Genomic DNA, 13,043 nt, shown 5'->3' with positions numbered 1-13,043 from the left:
GTTCCGACTAATTTCTCTCTTATTCCATATGAATTCATTCAGTTGACTTCCCACCATACCAGCTTTGTTGATTCTGTTGTCTACTTCTATATTTAATTTACCATCTTCACTAAAAATCGTGCCTAAGTATCTGAAATGTTTTACTTGTTCCACAGGTTCTCCATTCACAACACAGTTGACATTTTCAATGATTCTGCCTATTTTCATTGTCTTTATCTTTTTATTGCTGACCTTCATACCATATCTATTACAACAGCTATTCAATTTAGTCAGAGAATCTTGCAGGCTTGTAGCAGATTTATTTAGAAGTATAACATCATCTGCATAAAGCAAAGAGCTGACATTAACATCTCCAATTTTGATATCATGTTTAATACCACTTTCCTTCATAATGTGATCCATATAGATAATGAATAACAGAGGGGATAATGTACATCCTTGTCTCACACCAGATTTAACATTAAACCATCTTCCTGTACTTCCTTCAATTCTAACTGCTCAAGACTGACAACTCAAATATAATGATATAATGCTTGATATAATGCCCCATTGACACCATATAACTGCAGCGTATTGAATAGCTTCTCTCTTGGCACCTTGTTATATGCCTTTTCCAAATCGACAAAACGTAAATACAGATCTTTGTTATATTCCCATGTTTTCTCAACTATTTGTCGTAAAGTGAAGATCTGATACTGACAGCCTCTATTTGGCCTGAATCCAGCTTGTTCTTCACCAAGCTTTTCTTCCACAATTCTTCTCAACCGTTTCTCAAGTATACTTGCATAGATCTTGCCAGGAACACTCAGTAGGGAAATACCTCTGTAATTCTCACATTCAGTTTTATTTCTCTTTTTATATATGGGTACTATGAGAGCTCTACTCCAATCATCGGGAATTCATCCCTCTGTCCAGGCTTTCTGAACTGTGCAGTGCAGCCACTGTAAGACTTTTATACCACCATATTTCAGCATTTCTGGTCGAATATCATCTACTCCTGCTGCCTTTCCACGTTTCAAGCCTTTGATTGCTTTTTCTACTTCAAGTATGGATATGTATTCCTGACTGCATGCCTGGTCGGTGTTTTTTACCACTGCTGTCATCACTGCTTGTTTCATTTAGCAGTTTTTCAAAGTAATTACTCCATACTTCAAGGATATCTTTTTCTACCGTTTTCATGTCACCTTTATCATCTCTAACTCCTTTTATAGCACTCTTTCCTCCATTCCTAAGCTTCTTCAACAACCTCCAGAATATTTTGCCACCTTCTTGATATTTATTTGCTATATTCTTGCCAAAGTCCTCCCATGACTTTTGTTTAGCTAGTTTTACACAGTGTTTAGCATTCTTGCATTTGTCTCTATATTCTCTAAGAGCACAAGCTGACTTATTTGCCAGGAACTTTTGATATGCTTTCTTCTTTTCCTTCACTGCCTCTTTAACTTCCTGTGTCCACCAGGGAGTTCTGATTTTTTTATCCTTGCAGACAACCTCACCAGATGCCTCTCTGGCAGAATCAATCAATGTTTTTTTCAGAGTTTGCCAATGAATCTCCAAGGTTTGATTCCTGTTCTCAAACTCTTTCATTTTTTCTTCGATAATCTTTGTTTATTTTAGTCTACAGTTCACATTTGAAAGCTGCTCAACTTTTATTCGCTTTAAAACTTTCTTACATGTTATTCTTTTCAATATGAAATTCAATTTTATCCTGCTCAAGACTAAATAGTGGTCACTTCCAATTTCAAATCCTCTGTACACCCTGGTGTCCTGCACTAGGGAGAAAACATCACTATCAACAATAACATAGTCAATGAGATTTTTCTTATTCCTAGCCTCTTCTCTCCATGTGAATTTGTGCACATTTTTATGTTGGAACATGGTGTTAGTAATAACCAGTCCATGTCCTGAGCAGAAATCCAACAGATATTTGCCATTATTATTAGCTTTGCTCTTTTCTCCAAATTTTCTCAAAATATTTTTGTATGTCTCACAATCATTTCCTACTCTGCTATTTAGATCCCCAACAAGGACCAACTTTTCCTTTTTCATTGTGTCAGTTGCTTTCTCTAAAGCCTCAAAAAATTCCTCCACTTCTACCTTAGTAGACCCTTCTGTGGGACCATAGGCACAAATAAGTCTCATTGTCCAGTTCCCCATTCTCATATTTGCCCACATTACTCTACTTGAGACTGACTGCTATTCAAGAAGATTAGCCTCGTATTTTGTGTTGAATACTATGGCTACTCCTTCTTTTCCTTGATTGTCATTGCCTGAATATAACATTTTGTATTTATTGCTCAGAAAGATCTCACCAGTTTTGGTTTTTTTTGTTTCAGTCACCCCTATTATATCGATCTGGTACTTATCTAATTCCTCAGCTAGCTCCATTTCTTTGTTCAGGCTTCTTACGTTGACAGTACCGATGTTTAACTCTGGTGATGTTGAGTTGGGGTTTGTTTTCAGCTTTGTTCCAGTAGCTGACTTTTCGCTGTTCGCCCTGGCGAAAACAAAAAATGATTGTACGGGGGCCTTGTTTAACCGGGCGACGCCCCAGCCGGCATGAAATTTTGTCATGTTGTACCATCATTTTTTTATTTTGGTTTAACCAATTAGAATACAATTTGGTCAGCTAAATCCCAAATTGCCAGCCCATCCTCGTTCGTTCAGTATCAAAGTAGATATCCAACAGGGTGCACCACGAGAAGGTGAGGATTGGACATTAGGTCAGAAGCCCTGTTCGGTTAACCGCATTCCTTTTAAAGGCTATGTGGAGGTCTCCTCTCAGTTATACAGCTTTGACCCTTAAGCATCCCTAATCATTTTAAACTATCCTTTCCTCCATTTCTAATTTCATTCAGTTACCTCTAGACCATATTTCTGCCTTTGTGATATGTATCTTTGATATTCTTCTCATGGTTAAGAAAATGCAAAGAAAAATATAAGAATGCTAAAGATGGCATGCCTTGCTTTCCAGAAACTTTCTGTATGATTTATTTTTTCTCCAGAACTACCTGGAAATATATAGCTATATTTGTGTGTGTGTGTGTGTGTGTACACTGAAATATAGAATAAATATTGCCTGATATAATATTCTATTTGTATCATATAACTGTAGTTTTTTGAATTCCTCTTGGCACATTGTCATGTGCATTTTCCAGATCTATGAACTTAAATACAGATCCTCGTTATATTCCTGTGATTTCTCAACTATTTTGTCTTAAAGTGAAAATCTGATCCTGACAACCTCTGTTTGTCCTAAACCCAGCTCGTTCTTCACCAAGCCTCCTTTCCACAATTGTTCTTAGCGTTTTTGTAAAGTATACTTGCATACATCTTACCAGGAACATCCACCAGGGAAATTCCTCTGTAATTCTCACATTTAGTTTTATTTCTCTTTTTTATAGATGGGGTACTATGAGAACTCTGCTCTAATCATTCAGTATTTTGATTATCTGACTAGGCCTTCTGATTTATGCAGCACAGCCACTGTAAAACTTTTGTACCTCCATATTTGAGTATTTCTGGTCGAATATCATCTATTCCAGCTACCTTTCCATATTAGGTTTATGATGGCTTTTTCTACTTCAAGTATTGATATATATTCCTGATTGCATACCTGTTGAGTGATTTCTAACACCATGCTGTCAGTGCTTGTTTCAATCTTTCAAAATAATTACTCTGAAACATTTAGAATATCTCTGTCTTCAGTTTTTCTTATCATATCACCTTTATCATTTCTGATTCCTTTTACAGTACTCTTTCCTCCATTTCTAAGCTTTTTCAAAAGCCTCGAGAATATTTTGTCACCTTCTTGCTGTTTAAGCTTTGTGGCATTAAAACCTGATATCAAACTTAGTTTCTTGCTTTATTCAGATGAAGTGTCCCTAAGCCAATTCAAGTCTTCAATATTCTTCAACTAAATTGAATAACTCTGTAACAAATTTGTTATGAAATTCAGTAATAAAAAGACCAAAATTATGACATTTGACAAGAATGTAGAAATCTAACTGCATTCTCAATGGCAAACCTATGCAACAAGTAAAATATTTTGCCTATTTAGGCACACAGTTTTTAGTGATAAGTTAAATATGGAAGTTGATTGCAGAATGAGGAAATCTGGAATGGTGGGATGCCACTTGGTTAAATTTATATGGAATAAGAGAAAAATGAGTCAGTAAACCATGAATATGAATTTAGAGAAAAATTAGAGGATATGTCAAAATAATATTAAAAATTAAAATCTTAGGAAGGAACTTGTCAGCATTCAAGAATGTGTAAGCAGAACTAACATGGCATGGTCGCCTAAACACAATTGGAGAATAAAAGATAGCAAAACAGTGCCAAGATGGCAGGTAAAGGACCCATAGGAAGGAAGACCTCATTTGGGTGGATTGATGTCAGAAGTGACCTAGAAGATCGAAACATGAGATCTGACAATATTGGAGTGCAGATAAGTGATAACTAATTTGGAGGAACGTTATTGACAGGAAAACTTCATTGTGTAGTACATATCAGGAAATTAATTATGATGATATTGTCTCGACTATCCTCATTTTGCGTAATTCATCTGTGATCCCTTGGTTTCTATTACAATTATATATGTATACACACAGTGGTACCTCAATTTACGAAATTTTTTCATATCCCATTTTTACCTCTAGATATGAACCGTGATTCTTTTCTTTTCAAATAAACTAAAGACTGTTTTTTTTTTTATATTATACTTTTTTAAACTTTTTTATGCATGTTTAGCTGAGCTTGCCCTGAACTGTCTCTAGTGTAACAATTGTTGTTACTACATCGTATTTATCTGAAATACGACAAATGCTGCATGTTTTTTTTTTTTTTTTTTTTTTTTTTTTTTTTTTTTTTTTTTTTTGTGTATCTATTTCGGTATTTGTGTAAACAATACACTTCATGAAGATTTTTTTAGGTTTGTATTTGTTATGTGTACTGTATGTATTTCTTTTTATAAGTCGTGTTTTATTGTAGCTTCACGTTTATTTTCTGAATAATCTACTAGATAAGTGTCATTTCATTGATCCGCATATTATTTTCAACATGGGGCCAAAGAAAACTAAGAAAGAACAGAAGAAGAAAATCACAATAGAAATTAAGCAAGAGATTGTGGGAAAATATGAAAAAGGAGTCAGGCAAAGTGATCTGTGCAAGCAGTATGACTTGTCCAAATCCACCATAGCTACAGTTGTCAAGAAAGCAGATTTTTATAAGGAACTGGATGTGGCCAAAGAAGTATCTATCGTGTCGTCTCGAAGAAATAAAGTTATGGAAGAAATGGAAACTTTATTACTCATCTGGATTAATGACATGCAACTGAAAGGAGATAGTGTATCTCAAAACATGATTTGTTTACAAGCTCAAACTATTTACAAAGATCTTTCGCAGAACCTGCCATCCACTAGCAAAGACATCGGCAAAGAGTTTAAAGCTAGCAAAGGATGGTTTGAGGAATTCAAGAATAAAACTATTATCCATAGTGTTGTTAGACATGGAGAAGGTGCTAGTGCTGACAAAGAAGGCCACTGAAAGGTTCATGAAGGAATTTCAGAAACTGATGGAGTCAGAAGGTTACAGACCAGAACAAGTTTTCAATTGTGATGGAAACTGGGCTTTTCTGGAAGAAAATGCACAAGAGAATGTTCATCACTAAGGAGGAAATGGCATTGCCAGGACACAAGCCAATGAAAGACAGATTAACTTTGCTTTTTTGTGACAATGCCAGTGGTGACCTGAAGATAAAATCTCTGTTGGTTTACCACTCTGAAAATCCCAGAGTCTTTAAAAAGCAGAAAGTTAACAGGCACAAACTCAGCGTTATGTGGAGAGATAACAGCAGCAGAGCCTGGGTAACCAGGCAGTTCTTCTGTGAGTGAATGACAGAGGTCTTTGCTCCCACAGTGAAATGGTATATACAAGAAAAGGGTATAATAAATTTAGTTTAATCCTTTATCCAAGTATAAGCAAACAAAGTTTGCGCCTGAAAATATCTTCAGGACTGAGGTAAGGTGGTACATCCCTTGGCAACTCGTAGCAAAGGTGGACCATGCGCTCATCACTCCTTGTCTCAGTATCTCCCATAATGCAAAGCACATCTCCTTGCAGACATGTATACTGCTATGTATTAAGGGAAGGGCCACTACCCAGACCGGTTGCGTCCTTTATTGAGGTCTCGTCAGTGGGAGGCAGACCCAGAGTTGCTACGAATTGCCAAGGGATGTACCACCTTACCTCAGTCCTGAAGATATTTTCAGGTGCAAACTTTGTTTGCTTACACTTGGATAAAGGATTAAACTAAATTTATTATATTGCCAGGACACAAACCAATGAAAGACAGACTAACTTTGCTTTTTTTGTGACAATGCCAGTGGTGACCTGAAGATAAAATCTCTGTTGGTTTACCACTCTGAAAATCCCAGAGTCTTGAAAAAGCAAAACGTTTGTTACAAGAATTGAATTTATTATAGTCTAACCAAGTGCAAAATCAACTTCCAACATCTTTCTCTAAATCCAGAGTAATTTAATAATAAGGTGGTACAACTGTTGGCAACTCGTATAGGTAAATATGACCTCTCCACTGCTTCTGCCTTAGTATCACCACTCTGGGTCTGCCTCCCACTGACGAGACCTCAATAAAGGATGAAACCGGTCTGGGTAGTGGCCCTTCCCTTAATGCATAGCAGTATACATGTCCGCAAGGAGATGTACTTTACATTATGGGAGATACTGAGACAAGGAGTGATGAGAGCTTGGTCCACCTTTGCTACGAGTTTGCCAAGGGATGTACTTACCTCAGTCCTGAAGATATTTTCAGGCGCAAACTTTGGTTGCTTACACTTGGATAAAGGATTTATTATAGTCTAACCAAGTGCAAAATAAACTTCCAACAAGAAAAGGGTCTGCCTGAGAAAGTTCTTCTTATAATGGACAGTGCAACAGCACATACACCATAGTTGGAAGAAGATTTGGATGAAGAGTTTAATTTCATCAAAATTAAGTTCTTGCCTCCTAATACCACACCACTCCTACAACATGTTATTTCCAACATCAAAAAACTTTATACCAAAGCTCTTTTCCAAAGATGTTTCGAAGTTATCACTGACACACAATTAATCCTCGGGGAATTTTGGAAGAATTACTTCAATATTCATAATTGTTTGTCTTATTAGTCAGGCATGGTTTCTGTTATAACTCTAACATCAGCCTGGAAAAAGTTATGGCCTGATTGTTTCCGAGCAACTGCATTGGAAGGACCTGAAAGCGAAATTGACATTGTAGATACAGTTGTCTCCCTGAGCAAGACCATGCATTTGGAAGTTGATGAAGCAGATGTAGAGGAGCACAACGTTGAGCTGACCACTGAAGAGCTATGGGAGTTAGGAAGAGAGCAGGAAAAAGAAAGGGGTGAGGGGTAAAAGCAAATGTCTTCAGAGGATGAAGAAGACAGCAACAAAAAGGGAGCAATTCCAACAAGTGACGTAAAAAAATGTTGCAGCACTGGGGCGAATTGCAAGAATTGGTTAACAAGTGACGTCCAAATCAAGGTGTTGTTTCTAGAGCCACCAATATTGATTTTTTTTTTTTTTTTTTTTTTTTTTACAATTTAATGAAAGACGATTTTCATACTAATCACGTAAAACCAAAGATTCCATAAATAAAAATTAATATGTAATGGTATACAAAATGCATATTTATAGTTTAAAAATGCTTCTTCTCACTCCTCCATTTCTTTGTATTTTCTTCATTTAGTTGAGAATAGTTTTTTTATTTTTTTTTTTATTTTTGAATCTGGGAATGGATTAATTGATTTCCCATAGTTGGAAAATTGGATTTCGAGATACGAACCGCCGTCAGGAACGAATTAAGTTCGTAAGTCGAGGTACCACTGTGTGTGTGTGTGTGTGTGTGTGTGTGTGTGTGTGTGTGTGTTCAAGATACCAAGTAATTTTATATAAACTTGGTTTTTATTCCTATTTCCCAAGTAGGCAAACAGACAAGTAAGTCAAGTTTGCACCTGCATGTAGTGCAACTCATGGTAAAGGTGGATTTAGCTCTGCTCACTTTCCTTAGTATTTTTCCCTTAATGTAAAGCATATCCCCTTGCAGAGATGTATGATGCTATGATTAAAGGCAATGATCACTACCCATACTGGTTTCGACCTTTATTGAGGTCTCGTCAGTGGGAGCCAGACCTGACAATGCTAAGGTTGAAGTAATGCAGAGCTTATGAATTTTACCTAAACAATTTGCCACAAGGTGCTTTGACCTTATTAAATAAACTCTCAGGATGAGAGATAGATGTAGAAAGTTTTTTAACTTGGGTATATTATGTATTTCAGATACCAAGTAATTTTATATAAACTTGGTTTTTAATCCTATTTCCCAAGTAGGCGAACAGACAAGTAAGTCAAGTTTGCGCCTGCACGTAGTACAAGTCTGAGGCAACTCGTGGTAAAGGTGGATTAAGACTTCAACCTTAGCATTGTCACTGCTCCCACTAACGAGACTTCAATAAAGGTCGAAACCAGTATGGGTAGTGACCATTGCCTTTAATGCATAGCATCATACATCTCTGCAAGGGGATGTGCTTTACATTAAGGGAAAAATACTAAGGAAAGTGATCAGAGCTTAATCCACCTTTACCATGAGTTGCCTAGAGTGGCACTACCATGAGTTGCCTCAGACCTGCACTACGTGCAGATGCAAACTTGACTTACTTGTCTGTTTGCCTACTTGGGAATTAGGATTAAAAACCAAGTTTATATAAAATTACTTGGTATCTTGAATACATAATATACCCAAGTTAAACACGTTCATTGCCAAGCTGAAAATTGGAATTTCGTGTGGTGGCCAAATTTTTTTATTTGATAGCGACGTCCACGCGCTAACGCGTGATCGGCCGCCCGGTGAGAACTCGCATCACGCGATATCACGTGCTTGGCAATGAACGTGTGAAAAAAACTTTCTACACACATATATATATATATATATATATATATATATATATATCTTAATAGTGCTTTGGTCAGTTTTTTCCAACCAGGTGGCCTAATCAGCCAACTAAATAGTGTTTTCACTTTTCGACTAACACTCTTGGTTTAGATCTCACTGTAAGAATTAATATTTGTGAATGTTTTGGTAGTAGATTTTGTTATCTGTGTGAGACCATATTTCTTATTTGGTAGCCTGAAGTGGCTTGAAGTTTGGTCTTTAAAGTAGAGAAAATTTTCTAGATATTAGCTCATTCATGGTACTAAGTGTACAATGGGTTTACAAACTTTTGTGGATAGGACAGGATACACATAAAGGTTACACGTTTTAAAGAAATGTGCATTTCTGGTTTAAGCCAATAGAGAGTACAATTTGGTCAGCTAAGTTCCAAATTGCCAGCCCATACTCATTCGTTCAGTACCCATTAGAAAAACTACTAATGGGTCACATTACATGAGTGTGAGGAATGGACATTAGTTCTGAAGCCTTAGTTGCTTCGTCACATTCCTTAAAGGTAATGTGGAGGTCTCCTCCCAGTTACCTTAACTTTGACCTTTAAGTGAGTCCATTTTTAATTCTGTCATTCAAAATATTATTATTATTATTATTATTTTTTTATTTTATTTTTTTTTTTTTTTGCAAAGATTATTTTTCTTTTTATAAATTCTTAAATATTTCCATTAATTCTCTCCTTTTTCTTTATTAGGAGGCCAAATGTCCTGTACCTTTCTGCTTGAACATCAAGCACAAGTTAAGACAACAACAACTACAGCAGAGGTTACAGCAAGCTCAGATCCTTAAACGTCGTATTGCTAGTATGGCCACTATGCAGAACCGTGGAATGGCTGGACAGATCCCTCAGACTAGTCCTGGAAATTCAAGTAGCCAAGCTTCTCCAAATTCTCAGCCTCATACCTCTCCACATCAACCACAACCTGGTATTGGTATGAAACCTACTACCACAGGGCCTCCTGCAGGTGCACTTCAAGCAGTTCAACAAGTACAAGCAGCAGCGGCGCGTCAGCAAGCACCACATATGGTGGCTGCAGTCAACTATGGGAAAGGAAATCCGGTGGTAAGCAGTGCAACAGGGGGACAAGTGATGATTCCGTCACCTCAAATGCAACCTCAAATGCAAAAGCCAATGGCTCAGATGATGCCTAGTGTAACAAATCGGATGCTGCAAGGAATGAATACTATGGGTTGTTGGGATGGGTCTTCTTTCGGACAACAAGGTATCCAGGCACAACCTCATCAACCTCAACAACAGCAGCCTCCGCAGCAGCAGCAGCAGTTAGGTCTTCGCCAGCCGTCTCAGATGATAAACCCTGCTTCTGCTGTTGGGGGTGGTATGGGAAACCCTGCAGCTCCAATGGGACCACCACAAGGTATTACTTCATCTGCACCTTCACCTAGTATGCAAAAGACTCAAGCACTACATCAATTGCTTCAAACTTTGAAATCCCCCTCCTCTCCACAACAACAGCAACAAGTGTTAAATATTCTTAAATCAAATCCTCAGTTAATGGCTGCATTTATTAAACAAAGGACACAGCAACAACAAGCACAACAACAACAACAGCAACAACAGCAGCAAATGATGGTTACTGGTCAAGGCAATCTTATTGGTCCTCCTTCTGCAGGAGCTGGAATTTCTCAGCAACAGCAGTGGTATCAAAAACAGCAGCAAATATTAGCTATCCAGAGGCAACAACAACAACAACAACAGCAGCAACAACAACAACAACAACAGCAAGCACAGTTCCCTCCTCCACAGCCTCCAATTTATGCTCAACGTCAAAGAGCTACACATCCAATGGCTTTTAATCCACATCATCAGAACTTTCAAAGTGATCCTGCAGGACAGTTTCAGTTTCAACAACAGCAGCAGCAAATGCTGATGCAGCCTCAGCAGCTAAAGCAACAAATGACTTCTCCAACACATCAACCTGTTAGTCCTCAGCAGGTTATGATGGGCCATCCACAACCCCCAGTGCCATCACCATCTCCCCAACAGTTGATGCAACAGGTGCGGTCGCCCCCTCCAATACAACTATCTCGTGCCGTGAGGTCTCCACAACCTATTGCATCACCAAGGACCACACCCCAAGCAATTCCTTCCCCTCTCCAGCAGCCTATCCCATCTCCACACTATCCTGCCCAAACACATTCCCCCCATCCAAATTTATCTGCTGCCACACAAGGACTAACAGGACCAGACCAAATGACTACTGGAAATGACATGATGCTAACTCAACTTTCAAATACAGCATCAGCTCATGCGAGTATGAGCAGTCAGTTACAAAGTCCTGCAAACCAAGAACTTAGACTTTCACGAGATGATGCAGATATTAGTCATCTTACGCCACAGGAACAGCTCAATAAATTTGTGGAAAACTTGTAATGTTATGAGCGTCCATGTAGGCTAATGTAAACTCAGTTGAAAATGACAGACTGTTATTTTGACAGAACAAAAAAAAAAAAAAAAAAAAAAAAAAAAAGACATTTTTGGCAACAGAAGTTTTATTACTGTAATTTTATATCCATCTTATGGTGGTGTACTACAGAACTATGGGCTGTCTTTGAAAAAGCAGATACTATAATTTTTTTTACAGAAAAGCACTTATATACCCTTAACTGTGTTAAAATGTGGAGTTTTGTATAGTTCAAGTTTACTATGTTTATCACTGCATAAAATGTCAGACTTAAAATGTTTCTTTTATTGTTTTGTAGATACCTAAACCTGTGGTTGGTAGCTGCTCTCTTCTTTCTGCCCCTTAATGTTTGAAAATAATAGTCTGCCATAGTAACCCAACTGTTTATTTCATGTTATCTCTTACTCAGCCATTTCATTGTCATGTTTGTATATTCATTTTTATTGTACCCTGGAGTAAATTATGTAATGCGCACATCATATCTTTCCTTACTTGCTTAACATGCTTCCCTTTTCTGTTAATTAATAATTTCAGACAGACTAGCATTTGTATATTGTTGGGTCACATGGCATTTTTGTGATACTTGAGGGGAGGGGAAGAGGCTGTTGCCCAACTGTGCAACCTTCATCTTCCACAGTAAGGCAATGTATTTATTGAAATAGTGATAGTGTAATAAGACTTAAAGTTTCTTTATGACGTGACATTCCAAGCGTTTGAATATCATTCTCATAAAAACCTAAGCTAATCATGATTTGCTACAAATAGAATGATTTAATACATCAATGTTGCCAAACCACTGCCACAGCACTCTGTGGCAAGGTATATTTTTGTTTTCCTTTCGTTCTTCAGCTGGTTGTGGCTGTGCAAATTTTCTAGAATCTTACTTAGATATATTCGTGTCATCTGAAGAATGGGGAGGTTGTAAAGTGATATGCAGGTATGCAAAAAAAGAAAAAAAAAATGTGGTCTAGGCAATGCTGTTTCTGGAACTCGGCTTTCCTGTGCAAAACAGCTTGTCAGAAAGGTGGTGGTTATTGGTCCAGTATATCTGCTATGGTTTTGTCTTGGAGTTGGCTGAATGTTGAAAGCTTGTTGTCTCGCACCCTGTGTGTCTGTACATTGCTACCTGTTAGGTTACCAAACAGTTGAAAAAAACTGTACTGTACATAGTGTAAACATTTTCGTCTCAGTTTGAATAAATCTAGGAATGTTAAGGTCTCTTTAGCCAAGTTTGTTTATTATGGAAACACACACACGTTTTTTGTTAAATAAAATATCCCGATGTTGCCTTTCTTTTTAAATTACAGAAAGTATCTAAGAATCAATATATTTGCTAGTTGATGGTATGATTAACTATTTTATTTGTGTTCTGTTGCAAGAAATTCAGAAATTGTCTTTTCATAATTGAAAGAATGTTGCATATTGAAAGAAGAAAGGAAAATCGTACAACTTTATGTAGTTATTTTTATGTAGTTTTACAATAGAGATTTTATGGAATCTAAATTATTTATTTAATAATAAATGACAAAACTTTTGCATTTCTTAGTTTATATATTAGTTTTCAAAATGTTTTTATGTATGCAAAAGTTGTACACAGAA

General features: G+C 37.1%; 1 protein-coding gene across 4 annotated transcripts in view; it reads left to right on the top strand.

The window, feature by feature from the left end:
* Positions 1-12,668, top strand: part of nej (CREB binding protein nejire) — a 481,376-nt gene extending 468,708 nt beyond the window's left edge. For all 4 annotated transcript variants that reach the window (XM_090394332.1, XM_090394330.1, XM_090394331.1 and 1 more), the window contains one exon: positions 9,716-12,668. In XM_090394332.1, coding sequence (XP_090250458.1) covers positions 9,716-11,413 — 1,698 coding nt within the window. In that variant the 3' untranslated portion in view covers positions 11,414-12,668. The remainder of the gene's footprint in view (positions 1-9,715) is intronic.
* Positions 12,669-13,043: the final 375 nt, after the last annotated feature.

The sequence above is a fragment of the Typopeltis vanoorti genome, chromosome 6, assembly GCF_054136105.1.
Source record: "Typopeltis vanoorti isolate ZY-2024b chromosome 6, IOZ_Tvanoo_1.0, whole genome shotgun sequence".
NCBI classification, from domain to species: domain Eukaryota; kingdom Metazoa; phylum Arthropoda; class Arachnida; order Uropygi; family Thelyphonidae; genus Typopeltis; species Typopeltis vanoorti.
The sequence above is the reverse complement of the archived record's forward strand: the minus strand, read 5'-3'. Positions and strand labels throughout refer to the sequence as shown.